This window comes from Crinia signifera, chromosome 19 (assembly GCF_055691185.1).
Source record: "Crinia signifera chromosome 19, ASM5569118v1, whole genome shotgun sequence".
NCBI classification, from domain to species: Eukaryota; Metazoa; Chordata; class Amphibia; order Anura; family Myobatrachidae; genus Crinia; species Crinia signifera.
In genome coordinates this window covers 133,430,331-133,450,745 of record NC_139226.1, presented here as the reverse complement: position 1 = coordinate 133,450,745, position 20,415 = coordinate 133,430,331, and the positions used below count along the sequence as shown (strand labels likewise).

The 20,415-nt window shown below is 42.6% G+C and overlaps 1 protein-coding gene across 2 annotated transcripts in view; it reads left to right on the top strand.

Annotated features, from left to right (window-relative positions):
• LOC146043030 (uncharacterized) overlaps positions 1-20,415 on the top strand; it is a 142,974-nt gene that overhangs the window by 52,419 nt on the left and 70,140 nt on the right. For both annotated transcript variants that reach the window (XM_083163397.1, XM_083163396.1), the window contains exons 4-6: positions 1,647-1,700; positions 11,709-11,859; positions 15,984-16,066. In XM_083163397.1, the coding sequence (XP_083019523.1) occupies positions 1,647-1,700; positions 11,709-11,859; positions 15,984-16,066 (288 nt within the window). The remainder of the gene's footprint in view (positions 1-1,646; positions 1,701-11,708; positions 11,860-15,983; positions 16,067-20,415) is intronic.

Genomic DNA, 20,415 nt, shown 5'->3' with positions numbered 1-20,415 from the left:
TTGTTTATCCTCAAGTACACCCATTCATCATTTTTTGTCCAGACCTAATGGATGCTATCGATGCACTGGATGTCTGACATGTCGATACATGACTCCAGGTCGCACCTTTAGACACCCCCAATCAGGGAAAAACATCCCCATTAAATATATACTCACTTGCTCAACGAAGTTCATTATATATATGGTGACCTGTCCCTGTGGTTTGAGCTATATTGGCAAAACCATAGGTACCATCAAGGAACGAATGGCCAACCACAGGGCAGCCATACGCAAGGCACTTGAAAAGGGCCAGAGTGATCAGACAGTGGCCAGGCATTTTGTCATGGCCCGTCACACTATGGCCAATTTAAAATTCCAACTCATTGACCATATCCCAGAAAATTCGAGGGGTGGAAATAGGGGCAAACGGCTCCTTCAATTAGAGAACAAATGGATCCACAGGTTGGGAACCATAGCCCCGGGGGGTCTTAATGAATGTTATAATCTAGGATGTTTTTTGTAGAGGCCCATTAATTATAACTCTTGGGACCACATTTCAGCGTACATGAATTGTTCTTAAATTATTGCTTTTTGTATCAATATTATGAATTGAATATATATATATGTCACAAATGTAAACTCACAGTTCGACTGATGATGATCACTGATGACTATGTCTACCAATAGATTTATAGATTATTTTATACATTTTTCACAGTCTGGTCCTTTCTTACGATAGGGGACCACACTGACACCTGGTGGACATTTGCATTATGGATTATATCATTAGCCATGAAACACACAGCGCTTGTTTTTAACATTTCCATTTCTTTATCAATTTTCACTTGTGTTCACTCATATGATACACTTTTTTATTCTTATTGCATATTATAATGTTTTGCTGCACTTTTTTCTATTACAGCAGTATGGGCATCCTCCGCTGCCAGTACCTTGCGGCAGGACACCACCTGATGACGTCAGGGAGGAGTCACCGGCGGAAGCCGCTCGGAGGGAGATGCCACGCTGCTGTATCTGACTCTGTAAGTATAAATGTATTTCATGTTTATTTGCACATTGTGTGGTCCTGAAGACGGTTTATCCGAAACGGCGTTGACCGTTACACTGCTTTGAATATATCTTTTACACGAAGCCCCGGAGTGACGCCTGTTATTTGCTTACAATTGTATGTATGGGCTGAGCCCAGAGGAGGAAGGCACCCGGGCACAGATATCTCCTTGATAGGAGTGCCGGACAATCCATCCCAGCATTATATATATATATATATATATATATATATATATATATATATATATATATATATATATATATCTATATATATATATATATATATATATCTATATATATATATATATATATATATATATCTATATATATATATCTATATATATATCTATATATATATATATATATATATATATATATATATATATATATCTATATATATCATTCCTTTATTGCTTGTTATTGGGAATCCCGTGAAAACATCAGCTTTTCTTCTTCTTTCAGCTACAGATAAGATAACCTGTAGGTACTGTGAGGCTGGTGAACGACCAATGACAGATGATTCTATGTATTGGTATTTTGCAGGTGCTCTTTGTGTACCATTTTAGATACTTTAACTCTCTGTTTTTTTATTCTTCTTGCAGCAAGATGCTATGAATCGTTATGGGGCTCTTAGCTCACAGAACAAGATTCTCAAGGTGAGCAGTGCACAAAACACAATCCGTCATAACGCTGCAATTGTCTGTATTGTAAGCTCCATTCTGCATTCAAGGACTTTCTGTAGAGTTCCTTTTAAAAAACTTGATGACCAGTATAGGACCTAAATTACCCTTTAGTATTGCACTAGTACATCTAGTACAGGCATGTCCAAACTATGGCCCTCCAGCTATTGTGAAACTACAAGTCCCATCATACCTTGCCAACATTTTGCTATTAGGGAATGCTAAAACTGTGGCAAGGCATGCTGGGATGTGTAGTTTCACAACAGCTGGAGGGCCACAGTTTGGACATGTCTGATAGAAATTTGTGTTTTCCACGAAAAATGTTTTTATTCAAGTCGAGCAGAAACATCATACAATTTAAATGCTGTGGACATATATTATGTAAATCATGCAATAATAACAATGCAGAGAACAGAGATCTAGTTTTGAGATAATATGAGTACACAGGGGCTCACTCTTGTGAGTCTTTTTTTTTATTCTCCTAATGTTAAAGCCTTTAGGATGTCTACTTCTCACAATGTACAGATGGTACATCTAGTAATGATTGGTTTTCCTTGATGTCATCCGTTATTTGTCCTGGAAAAGCCAACGGCACAACTGCCAATCAAATCCATCGTCCTCCTCCGTTCTCTGTTGCCATGAGAACTGAACTCCTGTATATCTGTTATTATAAAACTTTGTTGTTTGAAGACTTTCTATGTCCCCGTGGTCAATAAATGCCCAAACTATCTTTAGCATGTTCTCTTAACTCTGTGGTTATGGTGATTGGGCTGGTCCCCAGTGTTTCTGTCTATCTGCCGAGTTCACGACTGAAGGGCCTTGATCATCCTGAACAAGACTCTCTGGAGGATCCTGGGGCTTTTTCTTTTTTGTTTGTGGCAAGTCGTATTTTATATGTATCCTTTTAAATCCCCGACCCTTTTTTTTTTTTTTTTTTCGCAATACACTTAGGGCGGTATTCAATGAGGCTGATTCTCCAGGTTTTTATGGCGATTTTGTGCTGTAAGGCGAATTTCTGACTAAAACGGTGAATCACCCTATTCAATGACCAGATGGCGAATACATTTTAAGGTTTTTTTCGCCATGATTCACCGAGTAGCAATCGCTATCTTTTTATGGTGAAGTGGAAGGTGAACTTTTAAAATAAAGTGTTTTGTTTTTTTACATTTGGTGTCAAAAAATCTGGAATTTTATTCTGAGGAGGGGCATGCTATTTTTATTCAAGTGCTGTAAGCACATGAATATATATTTAATAAAAAAAAAAAAAAAAAAATATATATATATATATATATATATATATATATATATATATATATATATATATATATATATATATATATATATATATATATATATATATATATATTATACAGACCAGCCAGCAGGGGGCCGGAGCCGAGCCGCTCATTACATATTCATATATTCACTTCACCCGATCATTACATATGCATGATCGGGTGTAGTGAATATATCCGGTTCCCTGTTGGCACCCCCGGGGGGCAGCCTGTGCTGCCTGGCTCCCGGGGAGCCCACCTCCCCCCCACAAACGTTCTGGGGCAGGCAGGGAGACTTCCATCTCCCTGCCTGCCACCGTCCTCAGGCTCCCTGTGGTGTCCGCAGGAGCTCAAATTCGCCGGTCAGGGGCAGCGAGCCCCTGACTCGTTGAATACTGGAGCCGGCGAGGCTCCGGAACGCAGCAAGCAGTGGCGAATGTGCAGCGAATCCTAAACAGGATTCGCTGCACGTCGCCGGTATTCACATTGAATACTGCCCTTAGACAGTGTCCATGTCGACATAGACACCCTAAAAACATTAAAAACTCATGTTGACCTTTTGGCCATGTCAACATGTAACCTGTTGACCATTTAACCATGTCAACCTTTTGACCCTGTGGACCTTGTGACTGATGACCATTAGTGGTCTACCATATGACTGTCTATCATGAGTCTGTCTATGATTTATACCATAACCGTGTTTTTTGGCTGATATATCCAACCACCTTCCAGTTTATCAGTCGGGCTATGGTAGAGGGCAGCCACAGCTTCTTTCTTTGAGACCTGGAGGTCTGCATCAAGTCTCTGGCTAATATTCTGTAATATTTTATGTGTGCTAGAGCGGAAGATCCTTGTTTGCAAAGGTAGGTTGTTGCAAAAGGTAGCAACTTTTTGATTGCCTCCTCATGTGCTATTTTGAATGCCTTTGCAGCTGTTGACATCCAAAAACATGACCGATCTGCTTTGTTTTCAAATGCAATACCAGCTTCATTATTGCATCAAAGCTCAAGAAGTGCCTCTGCCAACCCTTGAGGCTCTTCTGGTACAACAGCAATGTCACAATTAAAGGGGTCTACAATCCAGTTGGATCTGGAAAGTAATCAGAGAACCGCTCTTTGAGTTTGGTAAGATGCCCTTATAACCGTATCCTTGATTTCTTCAAAAGTAATATTTTCACAATCTTCCAAGAACAAAGCTCACTTTGAAAAGGTAGCTATCTTTTTCTGTTCAGCTTTCTGTCTCCAATATAAAAGCTTTGATCCAAACAAAGACATCTTTTCTCTGGCTGAAATTATATTTATGTGTTTCCCTTGCAATTCTTTGTTCAATGCATTAACACGCTCAAACATATCAGCTAAATATGCGAGATGTGCAGCCCACGAGGAGTTTGTGAACTTCTCTGTGAGAACATAACTTTTGATCAACCATAAAATTTAAAGTTCGGGTTTGAGAGCCCACATTCGGTTCAGAACATTTCCACATGAGAGCCACGTAATTTCTTTATGATGAAGTAGGTCTGTATATTGGGCCTCACCATCTTTACATAATTCACGAAATAATCGCGTGTTTAGTGCATGTCCTTTAAAAAGATTGACAATCTTGATAACATCATGCATGACGTTATCTTAACTTGACGTTCCTAAAGTATTCATTAATTTTATTGAAGATCTCAATTCCATGAAATCGCAAGTTTAGAAGAGAACCCAACATCAATTCCTCTTCAATTAAATGTAAACCTTTGAAACGGACATATATCGTCAGCTAAAAATTACTACTAACATTTGTGGTCTCATCACACTGAATAGCAAAGTATTTACTCTCTCTTTTATTGAGGTAATAACTTATCGCCTCATTTTCTGCTAAAATAGAAATTCTTTCTTTAGCAACGTCTTGCAGACAAGTGCACTGAATTTACTCTCTTGGCTTCATTCTGACCATAACTAATCTCTGCCATTTTCAAAGCTGCTGGTTTAACCAATTCCTCACCAATAGTATAAGGTTTTTTGTTCTGGGCATTAAACCAGGACACTTCAAATCTTGCCTTTGATGCTGAACGTTGATTGACTGTACCTCTCACGTTGCTGTCCAGTCTTTGTCTTTTGACAGATTTTTCCAAATTTACGAAATATTCCCGCAGTTTTGAAGTCAGATGTGGGTGCAAATTATCCAAGTGTTTCTTCAATTGACTCTTTTAGAAAGATTATGCAGTCAGTACATTCAAACAAACAACACACAGTGGTGTCATTATTACTTTTGTCGTCAATTTGTGTAGACCCATAATCAAGAAACGATTTCCTGGTATTTTTCTATTTGATGTCATCTGAGGGGTAAAAAAGACAGTAATGGGAAAAGTATCTATTGCGCTTTTAATATAGATGGATCCAAGAGCTTGTAAACTGTGTATATTGATATACAAGGTTTTAGTGAGGTTTAGTGATTATTAAAGAGGGACTTAAACCAAAATAAAGGTTCAAGTAAACAGGTGTATTAAAATCCTATATACCCCTGATGAATGTTTATGGAACACATTGAGGAATTGGTTATATCTGTTGACTTTGCTCTGGAGCCAGCGGCGCTGTGTTCGGTGCCGGAGGGCTGCTGCTGTAATAGGTGCTGCAAGTTCTTTTGCGCAGGGGATTGCCTGTACTAGCTGTCCCTGTGCTTACCTAAAGTCCGGTTCTCCTCCTGGCGGCAGCGTGGCAGCTTCTTCTCCCATCTCCGGAAGTCTTTCCTTGCGCAGTGTGCGGCTGTAGCTCCTTCCTGTCTTGACCAACTCACAGATCGAAGATGGCTTTCTGGTGTCTTAGAACTTCGGGATCCCTGTACGGTAAGCAAGAGGGCAGCTGACATTCACTGACATCAACTTCTGGTCTCCACACCCGCATCACCGGCGCATTTACATGGGAATGCCCAGCAATTTTATCGCGACTCCCATGAAATGCTGGGTGTTCCCACGGGCGCAGCCGCTGCCCCCCCCACTGCTAGATACGAACGTGATTGCGAATAATCAATTTGACATACACGCTCTCACCAAGGCCCTTATTCTGATTGAGTCTGATAGCTCCTAGTGCGGACGAACGGCCGATGGTTGGTGTTTGAGCATGTTCAGAGACGTATCTGCGCATTTGCGAACACCTCACACGTACAAGCGTGGTTCGAGGTCCGTGCAGAAAATTATCGTATGGAAACATCCGAACAGGGGGTGGAGAGGGGCGTGAAGGGCTGTTTGGGCTCATTACCATATGCGTACGCCCCTCGTTTCATGGGCGTTCCCATGAAAACGCTGGGCGTACGTATGCAGCTGTGACCCACGTGTGGGGGGCGGACAGCTGACATAGCCGGATGCCAGCTGCCCGCTCATATCCCTGCGTTTGCACTGAGAAATGTCCGAGACATTAATAATAATGAGACCTTACCTCATTTTTATCTTTTTTTTTTTTTCCTCTTTTTTTCCTCTTCTCTTTTTTTCTCTTTCTTTCTTTCTCTTTTTTTCTCTTTCTCTTTTTTTCTCTTTCTTTTTTTCAAAAAAATTGCCTTACAGCACGAAAATAGCACAAAATCGCCATAAAACATGGCGAATCAGCCTCATTGAATACTGCTCTTTGTCTCTCTCTCTCTTTGTCTCTCTCTCTCTTTGTCTCTCTCTCTTTCTCTTTGTCTCTCTCTCTTTGTCTCTCTCTCTTTCTCTTTGTGTCTCTCTCTCTTTCTCTTTGTGTCTCTCTCTCTTTCTCTTTGTCTCTCTTTCTCTTTGTCCCTCTCTCTTTCTCTTTGTCTCTCTCTCTCTTTGTCTCGCTCTCTCTTTTTCTCTCTCTCTCTCTCTCTCTCTCTCTCTCATATTTATATATATATATATATATATATATATATATATATATATATATATTTTACAATTAAATGAAATTCCGGGGGTAATGGACGGTCGTGCTCAGTGGCCTAACTATAAATTTAGCTCCCCCTGCCAAAATATTCTTGGCGCTCCCCTATAATGCCCATTACACATACATGGTAATGCCTATTACACATTATGCCACACGCCGTGATGCCCATTACATGTATAGTTTTTATAGTGTTTGTGTGTGTTCCACCATGCCACACCAAGACTGAGACTCACCATTTATTAACAAGCAGTCCCACTAAGAGAATAATGGAACATTACCGGTATCCACAATTACCGGTATCCACAATTCCATTCCCAAAGGAAGTGTTTGAATAAAGCATCCAGTAAGTGGCATTTCCTCAGAGTCCTGCTCGAAAGCATGAACGCAACCTATCTACTTATTCCAGCAAGTTCCTGCTTAGGATGTAAGAAAGTAACTGATTTGGCAGGAATGATTTTATGGTGATTGAGAGCCCATATTTTGAGTCAATATCGATTATTCCCATAGGCGAATCTAAGGGGGGGGGGGGGGGGGCTGCACCAGTCCACCCATTAGACTGCCCGGCTGTTCTGCACATTTAAATAGAATCATCACCGCTGCCCATTTATCAAACCAAAAAGATGGCCACGGGAGGGCTGCGCGCATGCCCAACTGCACGCAGCTCCTCCCATGGTCCTTTGCGGAGTGTGAGCGCCCTCTCTGTCCTCCTCGTGCTGCTGCAGGCTAGCGCGTGCAGGGTCCGGGTCTCATGCGGTTGGGATTGACAGTTCTGGGCGGCAGTGGCACAGAAATAGTAAGTGAAGTGAGTGTCATTTGCACCTCAGCCTGTCTCCCTCCACACCACTCCTGACTCTACAGAGGACTTGTTTGAGGCTTTATTTGTGGCTTTCGCTTGAACATTTTGTTTGTATAAATAATGCTGTTTCTGTATATTGGCTATAATAATGTTACTATACTATCAAACTTGCCAGTATGATTCTAGAGTGACTGCCAGGCCCCCTGCCAATCACTCTGCAATCATACTGGCAAGTTCGATAGTATAGTAACCCTCCCCCCTACCCTGCCTTGCCTTGCCCTGCCCTCACAGCGGTGAGAAAATGGGGGATTGACTTGCCCCTGTTAAACCACTCCCCTCAAATGAGGCCTCATCCCCATTCTGTGTATTCTGGGACCACTCATTAGCATATTTCTAGATTCGCCTATGATTATACCAAAGTATGCCCATATGATTGTAATGTCTTAAATTGAGTGCAATACTTTGCTGAGGCTCAGCAACTCAACACAAGAATACACGCATAAATTATGATTTAATCTGTGGAATCAACAAATTTGTCAACATTCAAAATGGCTACCAACAAACACATACATTACACATCTATTGTAACATCCTGTAAGTTATTTACTGCATCTGATAGATGACAGTGGCTTCTAAGGTTTACAGCCTTATCCATTAAAAATAAATTATAAATCAACTATATATGTCTAGTTTTGTGTTGTCTCCGAAACATTGCCATCTGTTGCCAGCGAGTGAAACTACATCTCTTTCTCTCACACATACACAAACACAGAGGCAATCACAAGGTAGCTGCCTCCTCCCCCCAGATGATGCACCACTGCCCCCCCCCCCCCCCCCCCCTCAATGATGTCAGCAATCCCATTTATTGCCGGGTCGCTGTGTGAGCTTCGTCTTGCAAACGCCTGGTCGCTCCCGGGATGGACCAGTGTCCAAATTTTGGGTGTGACCTGGCATTTACAATGAGAAAGGGGTATAAAGAATAAGATTTCCACAAATATTCCTTGCAATATTTACTAGTAATAATATGCTGGTGCCTTTTATAGTCGTAGAAATTGGCATTTTTATTCCCCACAGACTCCTGTAAAGCTTAATTTGCAGATTAAAAATCTAACAGTCAAGTGGATTTCTGGAATGTCACGTCAAGTGGATTTCTGGAATGTCACGTTGCACAGCAAATGCCTTTGTACTGTCCAATCTCTTGGAAGTTTCGGATGTGCGTGATTGCGTGTCTGCTTTCTCTTAAGATTGCTCTGCTTTTGTGCCAAGCCTCGTAATTGGATCTGTCTGAAGTCTTTCCTTGTCCTCTCTTGCACACTTGGGCTTGTCTTATTGCCACATTGGGGGCTACCTACGCTTGTGCTGGAAATATATCTTCTGCCCCCAACATCCCTATTCTCATTACCGTGTACAGTATCACAGTGTAGCAGTTTCATTACATTTGAGTCTGTGATTGTCTTGTATTTGTGATTTTTCACATTGGGGACTTAGGGCCTTATTCTAGTTCATTCTTTCTTACAAAATCCTTCTTAGATGGACGAAACCATGTGCACTGCAGGTGGGGCAGATGTAACTTGTGCAGAAAGAATTAGATTTGGGTGGGGTTTTAATTCAAATTAAGATCTATTATGCAGTGTAGAAATAAAGCAGCCAGTGTTTACCCTGCACAGAAACAAAATAACTCACCCAAATCTAATTCTCTCTGCACATTTTACATCTACCCCCCTGCAGTGCACATGGTTGTGTCCATCTAAGAAGGATTTTGTCAGAGAATGAACTAGAATAAGGCCCTTAGTGACGGAAATGTAATAGCCTACAAGATACAGGCATTAGCTGCGACATACAGAGTATGGTTTCTCCCTTATCACACCGTTATATAGAGGGAGATGTACAATAGGCAGAGTTGGACATACAGGTGTTTGCAAAGATCATCTTCGATACAGTTTATTTATGTATAGTAATGCTATTGTTTATGCTTTCTGCACAGTGTGTATGGTACTTTAGCTGTTTTCATATTGCCCGGCAGCCTGGGCTTGGAAATATGTCCTTTTGTATGGACTGACATAAAAATGGATTCATTTTCAGCACCGGTTTAGTGTTCCTTCTAGCACCCACCAACTTTGAAAACCCATGCAGTTCCTATTCCCTGCCTGGGGCGACGCTGTCTGCTGCGGTCTTTCTAGCACATGTGTGGTTTGCATATCAGTGCTGATATACAGACCATACTGAGCTAGAAGCACTGCAGCAGACAGCGACACCCCAGGCAGGGAAGAGGAACTGCATGGGTTTTTAAAGATGGCGAGTGCTAGAATGAACACTACCAGTAGTGCTCTGTTCACATAATTTAATTCAGAATCCACAGTTGTTTCACTACTGTAACTTGGGGGGGGGGGGCGCTTACTGTGCATGTGCAGTGAATACAGCGAGGATTTATTAGCAAGTAAGTGTCAGACTTGGGCTGTTTTGTGGGCAGTACCAGGTGGGTGAAAAAACGCTGGTGGGTTGTGACCGTTGTCTAGGCTTGTATCTGCCTATATCTGAATCCGGTACAAAGCGTACAGAAGCCTGCTGCAATGGTAGACACTGTTATGCCTTATTGAATCACCCTCCAGGTCTGTATGCATATTAGGCCTCTATATCAAATGAATAGTTGTCCACTGAATGGGAAGTCGGTGTGGAAGGGGTTGGGTGCTTCCAGGCCAAATGTTTCTTCAGCAAGGTTTGTGTAGAACCTTCCTTTGAACGTGGGGATTTCATTTCAGTAGAGTTGGAACCTAAATTAATAACAAATATGATATTGTTCTAATAGTCATACCGTGAAAGTTTGCTTATGTTTCAACATGAATTTAATTGCAGTTTTTGTGTCTCCGGTAGAGCGAGCATGAATTTATTGGTGTATTCTGGTTTTTACAATTATTATCTGTATAGAACATTATTTCCATACTATAGAACTGGGGAGGCCAAAGCGGTCCTTAGAGATCTACCAACGGTCCACGTCTTCCAAATCCCCTAGCTGGCGCACAGCTGTAGTCATTACTAACTGCCACATTTCCCAGACTCCATAGCTGGTGCACAGCTGCAGTCATTACTAACTGCCACATTTCCCAGACTCCATAGCTGGTGCACAGCTGTAGTCATTACTAACTGTCACATGACCCAGATCACCTAGCTGACGCACATCTGTAGTCATTACTAACTGTCACATTCCCCAGATCACCTAGCTGGTGCACAGATGTAGTCATTACTAACTGTCACATTCCCCAGATCACCTAGCTGGCGCACATCTGTAGTCATTACTAACTGTCACATTTCCCAGACTCCCTGGCTGATGCACAGCTGTAGTCATTACTAACTGTCACATTTCCCAGACTCTATAGCTGGCGCACAGCTGTAGTCATTACTAACTGCCACATTTCCCAGACTCCATAGCTGGTGCACAGCAGTAGTCATTACTAACTGTCACATTCTCCAGATCACCTAGCTGGTGCACAGCTGTAGTCATTACTAACTGCCACATTTCCCAGACTCCATAGCTGGTGCACAGCTGTAGTCATTACTAACTGTCACATTCTCCAGATCACCTAGCTGGTGCACAGCTGTAGTCATTACTAACTGCCACATTTCCCAGACTCCATAGCTGGTGCACAGCTGTAGTCATTACTAACTGTCACATTCTCCAGATCACCTAGCTGGTGCACAGCTGTAGTCATTACTAACTGCCACATTTCCCAGACTCCATAGCTGGTGCACAGCTGTAGTCATTACTAACTGTCACATTCTCCAGATCACCTAGCCGGTGCACAGCTGTAGTCATTACTAACTGCCACATTTTCAAACCTGCTATAGATCCATTCCTACTATAGATCCACAGGCTGCCTGAAATACCTTTTGGTAGATCTTGAGGACAGGTTTGGCCACCCCGGCTATAGAACATTACTTATACTATGTGTAGAACATTACTTTATACAGTTTTTTTTTTTTGTCTGTTGAGTGTTTGTCTGTGGATTTATTTTCTTAATACTGGTCTTTCATCACCTAGAACCAGAATGACGAGATTAGGAAGCAGTTGTCTGAGCTACAAGTCGAACAGAGTAACTTACAGCTGGAACATCGAAAAACCATAGAGATGCACAACCAGAAATTGTCCCTACTGCACAGAGAAAAAGAGATTGAGTTTCTCGGTCTGCAAGGTGATAGTTTATCCAGAATTCCTGAAAATGTGTTTGGAATCTTCGAACAACATTTAGAAGAAGATTTAAATTGCATTTTGCTCTAGAAAAGGACGTTCACACAAGGAAGCTTGTAATAAGCATATGTGTATGCACTGGATCAGCCCCTTATAATTAAATAAATGTCCTCATGGTAACCCAAGAGGAATGAGAACTTGCTGGCTGGATGTTCTAGGAGGCAAATTATGGTTTAAAGCAACCTTAATTTATATCTAGTGTTAATTCATCTTTTGTATAATAGTGTGTTGTAAAATCAGATGTGTTACTTAGGGTTCATACACACTGGCTGACTTTGAGCTGAAAGTCGCTCAAAACAGCAGGTTTAAAGTGGCTGTCAGCTCAAAGCCACCCAGTGTGTATGGCCTAGCGGTGAGTGCTGCTGCGTGCTCCCGCAACATCGATGGGAAAGCCGATCATCTGCTGGTTATACCAGCAGATGAGCAGCTTTCAGGACGGCTTGACATAGCGCTGCGCTATGCAACGTCGCCCCCCCCCCCCCCAGCATCGGGCAGGGGGAAAGCCGCTCAGTGTGTATGCATTGAGCGGCTTTCCCCACAGCGATTAATGTCATCATAGCTTTCCATACACGCTGGGCATAGTCGCCCAGTGTGTATGGACCTTTAGACTGAGATCACGGAAATTTTTGCTCGTTATTTAGTATTTTTGAACCTGTCTTTTCACTTTTTTGGGGGGTGAAATGGCATGGGTGAAAACGTCTGCAATTTTGCTGATGCACGCGTTTATTGCCAATGCTGGATTTCTTTTACAAATGAAAAATCAGCAGTGGGACTGAATAGGCCAATCGAATTCGCCCTAAAAAAAGGGGCGAAACGGCTGTTTTTTCACCTGACGAAAATTTTGCCAAGGATTAAATACCCCCTTAATTTAATACTATGTGGTGCCTATACTCTATATAATTCATCATACCCTGTTTATAGCATTAAGGTGCCCATACACTAGTAAGATTTATCTACAGATCTGGCTGGTTGGAACAAAAACATGGTTATGGATGAGTGACAGTTTGTCAGTTTTACAGCATTTCCAAGCACATGGTCAACTGTCATTTGCTCTCATCCATAACCAGGTTTTTGTTCCAACCAGCCAGATCTGAAGATAAATCTGCTTGTGTATGGCCACCTTTACACTTAGTCACATCGGACGCTGAATAATGAGAGAATTTTCCCAGCTTTATGTACACCGTTCATCTTACAGTATTCACCTACTGAAAATTATAGTTCTGTAAAAAAAAATTACAAATGAAAAACTAAGAGTTACAGGGTTGGAAGAGTGATCAGTCCCCTGATGTAATACATCGCAGAGCCCCCTCTTGCTGCCATTGCATCCATTATTCTGTTTTGATAGTACTCTTCCAGCTTTGAACACCTACTGTAGGTTGAGAAATATCTGCCCGTTCTTCGTTTCATCTCATCTCGGCTCAGGTCTACCCACAGATTTTGTCTCCACACTGGATCAGGGCTTGACCATCCAATAACATCCACTTTCTAATATAAGCCACTACGTTGTTTTCTTGGTGGGATGTTTAGGTTCATTGTCAAACAGTAGCGTGTTCTTGTATTTATTTTCTAAAGTATACTGAGGGTGATTCAGGTTGGTTTGCAAAAGCAAACTGTTCTTTAATGGACAAAACCATGGGCACTGCAGGTGGGGTAGATGTAACATGTGCAGAGAGAATTAGATTTGGGTGAGTTATTTTGTTTCTGTGCAGGGTAAATACTGACTGCTTTATTTTTAAACTGGGATATATATCTAGCTTTGAACACACCCCACACAAATGTAACTCTCTTTGCACATGTTACATCTGCCCCACCTGCAGTGCTCATGGTTTTGCCTATTAGAGAGAGATTTTTGCTTTTGCGAGCCAACCTGAATTAGGCTCACTGTTTGTGTGCATGTAGCAAAACTCACTTGAGCTTGCTTTGTGTGGGTGTGATAAAACTATTAAACATTCAAAAAAAGTATATATTAAGCTGCCCATATACTACTGCGATGTCTCGGGCTATTCTTCCCCCTGGGGGTCCATGAGAGAATAGAATAGGAGGCAAGCGCTGCCCATATACTACTGCGATATCTCGGGCTATTCTTCCCCCGCAAGGGGCCTCATTGCTCTTGCACCCCTGTCAGCCGGGCTTCCTGGCAGTCGGGATTCTGACATCTGTGTGATGACTGTTGGAATCCCGATGAGCAGGATGTCATACCACACCGGAGACAAATACTTACGGATACATACTTTTAGGGTGCATACACACTGTATAATTTTTTTGACCAATTTGGTTGAAAGACATTTCCATTGAACCCAGTGTCCTGTACAAAAGATGTTGACGAAAAATATTGACGACAGACGAAAGAAGAAAGATCTAGCTACAGTTTATAGGCTCTTTTTGAAAGATATTCAAATTGAGCTGCATGCACATTTGACAAACAATCTTGATTAACAATTGGCGGGTATGCACATCATCATTCATCGTTTGTTTGTTGACAATATCTTTTGTCAACATCTTTCGTCCAGGACACTGGGTTCAATGGAAATGTCTTTCAACCAAAGTGGTCAAAAAAATTGTACAGTGTGTATGCACCTAGCCTTAAGATGTGTACACACGCATCGATTTGCTTTCGATTTGAGTACGTTTCTGTTTGCTTTCGATTTCAGCTATTCCACCCCTTCCGATTTGGCCTTTGCTTTCCATTCGATTTCACATTCGATCTGCACGCTTGCATTCAATATCGATTTCGATATCAAATTCGATTTGCATTCAAGGCGCAGTGCACACATTTTTGACTGGATCCAATTCGATATTTCCTTGTCTGCGCGGTCTATTTTTCTTTTCGATACAGAGAAACCGGGAGCGTGCCTTGAATCGAATGTAGATCGAAAGCGTCTTAAAAAAACTATTCAATTCGATTTTGCTTCTATAAGCAAAATCAAGTCAAAATCGAAGCGTGTGTACACCCCCTTTGGCCAACTGTTCAAATGTCAAATGGTGAATAGGTTGAAGACCAAAAACAATCTACAAAATGTAAAATAAGTGTTGGAATGAAGCACCAACTAAATCAATAAAAAAAATTGAGAGGCTGCTCTCCTACATACCAACTAGCAAAAATGGTCTTCAAATCCAATAATGGATGCACTGAAATGAGAAGGGATAAGAATGTAAATATACTAATTATCTGGTAACTAATTACGTGGTCTTATATGAATGGTGTAGTGCCCTTGTTGGTAGGGGAAGGAACTACGTTAGTATTGCAAATCCTTTTTTTATGCACCGCAGTAACAACAGAAACCAAAAAGGTTCTTTTCTGTTCCTGTTTCAGCCTCCACTGAGGCAGTGACATAAACTTGCCACAAGGGATCCCCTATACCTCTTTACAAAGTGCATATACAGAAAAAGTAACAATTCTCCTTATTAATAATAATAACAGTTATAGCGCACACATATTCCGCAACACTTTACAGAGTATAATTGAACATTCACATCAGTCCCTGCCCCAGTGGAGCTTACAATCTATATTCCCTACCAAACGCACACACAGACATTCTAGGGTTTTTTGTTGGAAGCCAATTGACCTACAAGTATATTTTTGGATTGTGGGAGGAAACCGGAGTACCCGGAGTAAACCCACGCAAACACGGGGAGAATATACAAACAAATATATATTTATATTTTGTATGCAGTGGCCCTCTCTGGCAAATTATTTACTTTGGTGTATTTGTGTATTTATAAAATACTACAGCTCACAACTTGCGCCAAACCACTCCTCTGGACCCACCAGGTTACGCTAGAATCTTCTGCTAATTTATTGCTGAAAATGCATCTTAGTAGCAACACATTGGGTAGTATTCAATGCGGCCGGCGAGGAGTGTAAAAATGGCAGGGATTGCCAAAAACAAGCGACCCTCTCCTTTTAATCCCGGCGCCGGCCGCTCACCCTTTTCTATGTTCCGGGGGAATCCTACCTGATTCCTCCAAACAGCGAGGCTCATGGTTAATGCATTTAGTCGCGAGCCTCCCTGTCTTGGAGGCTGCACACGCCATTTTCCTGACCATAATACATTTTTGTATTTGCAGATACCATTTCAAAATTGCGAGAGGAGAGCAAGCTTCTCAGGAAAGCCTACCAAGAGGTTCACTCACAGCTCCTCGGTGCACAGGTGAATACCTCCAATGGGAGACCTACCTCTTCTATGCTTTTTTACTGTAATGATCGGTCTTAAACCCTCCAAAAAGGTAAAGTGGAGGTGAACTCTTAACCAATAATATTTGATCTATCCTATATTTACTACAAAAAGGCTTATTAGTTGCTGTAGGGCATCACCTCCACCTGTCAGTAGTAGGTTTGCTAAATCTTCACATTAGTGGTAGAACTTCCCAGGTGGTCTACTTAAGTTACTTTTCCCGGTACTTGTTTCCTATCTGGGCGCCCAGGTTTTCAACGTACGGCACCGTAATAAAATCGTATCGCATTGGATTCGGTACTCGATGATGTACGATGGCATACGATGCTATCCGATCCGATTTCATTTTGCATCGCATGCGGTGACGCGATCAACCCCGATTTTTACATTGAAATCAATGTTAAATGGTCCCTGAGACCCGATTTTACATTGATTTCAATGTAATAACCCCGCAAACCCACGATTTGTATAGGAAACCCCCCCCGATGGTTTAAAATGCGCCTCCATTGTTAACGCCACCCCAGTATTGACGTCAACCCGAAGCGTGGCGAGCGCAGCGGTACGCGTCCTCCGACTTTTTCATACCCCCACTATCCAATTCGGCGTGGAGTTGAGAATAGAATAGTGTGGCGAGCGCAGCGAGCCATCGAGCCCGAAGCGTGGCGAGCGGCCGCGGATACCTGTGAAGCCCGCGAGGGGACACGGATACCTGTGAAGTATCCGCGTCCCCTCGCGGGGCTCGCTGCGCTCGCCACGCTTCGGGCGCAGTGGCTCGCTGCGCTCGCCACACTATTCTATTCTCAACTCCACGCCGACGTGGATAGTGGGGGTATGAAAAAGTCGGAGGACGCGTACCGCCGCCCCTCGCGGGGGGCTTCGGGTTGACGTCAATACTGGGGTGGCGTTAACAATGGAGGCGCATTTTAAACCATCAGGGGGGTTTCCTATATATCCTATGGGCCAACCATAAAGCGGGAACGAAATCGCATCGTTCAATATCGTGTATGTGCATTTGTGGTATCCGATGCGATGCGATCCGATTTTTATACGGAGAATAGCATGGTGCGCAATTAACGTAGCGGGCGCCCAGATAGGAAACAAGTACCCTTTTCCCTATGAATGGGCTTTTTGAATTTGAAGTCGTACTAATAGTTTATTTTTTGCATCATATTACAAATTCGTTTAGAAAATGACTATAAGGGCAATAAATGTACCCAAAAATACTCAAAATACTTTTATTCGCTGAAATACAAATGCTATCACTTTTTCCACAATTTAATTAAAAACTCAGCCATTTAACACCATGTAACTGCAGCCAGTACTTTACTTGTGGCACTACAGCCTTCTTCACTTTCCTTATTTGTCCCTTTTTTGGGATTCTGGATGGTTTTACACAACACAGTGTAGGGTGCACACTACAGGATGAATGTGCGATTTTGGTGACTCATCGTGTCTGATTGGCTTGCACAGGTGTTGGGAGCAAGCTTCAGAAATATACCATTGTGCACACCATGAAATAAAGAAGGGTTTTTAAAGACCAGTCACGCATCCTGCTCTGGTTAGAATGTCCTAATACAGTCCGTGTTCTTACATTGTACTGATTCCCTCCCTAGGATTAGGCTTGTCCTGTTAAATGCGTTGTGATTCTGGAGAATAAGAGGAACATAAATAAGACTATTTACCAGTCTCCGTATTGATTTTTCTGTAAATTCATTTAAGAAAATGAAATGCTAGTACCGAGCAGGAGGATGGGCAGACACAGGGATAAATTGGTTTACAGAACGTGCTATTTAATCAGGAACCAATAGGGGCATATCTGCATAGTAATTTGACATTAAAGGCTCCTAGCATTTGCTGAATCCCAGTATAAGGTTACATTCAGCTGGTTCACGGCTGAGGATAAAGCAAGCTATACAGTATTCTGCCAGAGGACTTTGTTACCCCCTCTGCCTTATGCACTGTAATCAGGGTTTCATGGAAGCTTTGTGTAGGTGCTGCGGAAGGGGTGGAAGTGCTAATGGGCTGCAAATAAAAACAAAACGTGCCTCCCCGTATTGCTAAAAATACTTTTTAGCATTTTCAGAAGGGCTCACAGGGGATAACGTCTTAATGAGAATGCTGGTCACATACACTACAGGCTCCTGTTTTGCTGCTTATCCCGGTTCCAGGTCCTGCTCCTTCTTCATGGGATTGTAGTCCTGCTGCTCAGGCACAGGGCGGGATGTATTAAGGGGAAAATGCAGTAATACCCGGCCGCTGCGTTTTCACGGCCCAGGGTATCGCCACCTTTGGTTTGTGATACCCTATAGAAGTCTATGGGCTTCTTATTGCCGGCCACCTCAGCTGACCCCCGCCGCAGATGCTAACCCCCCTTCCCCTGAAACCCGGACCCGGAAGGTAAACTCCTCCTCACCCTAGCAACACAGCCAGGAGGTCCTTCCGGATACAGGGGGAGGAGGAGGCACCCGGGGACAGCTTGCTTCTGCTTACCGGCGTGGGGGGAATGAGGAGAGCCCAGGGAGGTGACGGAGACCTCCCGTACACCACCTCACAGGTGTCGCGGGGGTCCTCCTTCACCGCATTGCGATGTTGATCGCATATGTTAGTACATATCGGTGCGAGGGGCGGCCATGTATTGTAATACATCTCGCCCACAGTGTGGGGCCACATTCACTGAGGGCCAGATGCACTAAGCTTGATTAAATGATAAATTGATAAAATGGAGAGTGATAAACAGCCAACCAATCGGCTCCTGCCCGACATTTTTCAAACACAGTCTGTGACATGACAGGTAGGAGCTGATTGGCTGTTTGTTTAGCATTCTCCATTGTATCACTTCTGAAGCTTAGTGCATCTGGCCCCCAGTCTTGGAAGCACTTCTATCCGGTGTGCCTGTCTTTTCTGCCTCCTGGTACTTTATTACCGGCCAATCAGCTCCATCCCTTTTTAAACCCAGTCTGTAACTTAACAGGAGCTGATTGGGTACCAGGCACTTTATCACTTGTCCTACCTTATCGCTGCTTCACACATCTACCCCTCAATTCCATGCATGCAAATTATATGGTTTTGTGGTGGGAGCTGAACTGCATCCACTGGCTACTTGATATGAATGTACAGGAAATATGAGGTCCGCTTTCAGCACCAGTACGCGCGGTAATACCGGTACATGTGTCGTGGAGCTATTTGCATGGACACGCCCACAACACTCCCATAGAAGCTTTAGTGAATGTACACAATGTGTGTCTATTGCAACAGCACCTGTGTGCAAGCACCGTGTAATCCATGCGTCATATCGGTTTTTAGACATTTTTCCATATGCGCTGTTGCAAATATCGCTTAACTACGTGAACATCCGTGTTACGTGTGGTTTGAATTCAGTTCCGAATCAGGCCCTATATTTGCAAAATTGTCACAACACTCATTTAACCCTTTGAGTGTGCACAATGAGAACAGTCTTCTGCCATCCACATTTATCAACCTGTCAGATAAATATTCAATCTGGTTGAGTTTATTCATGCCGATAAACCAAACTACACCAACATACATCTCTTCTCTTGTCTCAAAATATCATCCAACACGACCTCTACGCTCCTCCCAAGATCTGAGTCTCTCATCCACACATTACTCGCTCCCATTCCCGACTGCAGGACTTTCTTCCGGCTGCACCCACTCTGTGGAATGCCCTCCCAAGCACAATAAGACTCTCCTCCAGTCTCCAAACCGATAAGCGTTCCCTAAAGACTCACCTCTTCAGGCAAGCTTATCAAATTCCAGAACCAGTCATAGAACCTTGCATACTGGTGGAATCGATGCAATAAAGAATACAGTATCTATCCTTATGTATCAATGCCTATTTCCCTATAGATTGTAAGCTTGCGAGCAGGGCCCTCCTACATTTTGACGGTCTGTAAATACCCTGTTTGTTATATCACTGTCCCCTTTGTAAAGCGCAACGGAATATGCTGCGCTATATAAGAAACTGTAAATAAATCTACAGTATCTCCAGGTATAATAACCATACCACATAATCCATTGTTACCTGCCTTATCAAATCCATATTACCAGCGTTCATCTTCATTTTATATGATCACCATCTTTAAAGTGTAATGGTTTTAAACCATTCTTTACTGGTAACATCTGCAAAATACATGACATAGGTATGTGGTATAGAATTCTATAAATATAATCTCTCCCCCCCCCCCCCCCCCCCCCCCCCCCCAATTACAGTATCACGAGTCATCTGCAGTATGTTTTTTACACTTGAAGTACCTGTCAGTGAATAGTTTTTGATGGCACAGTGGATACCGTACAGCCATGAGGCAGGA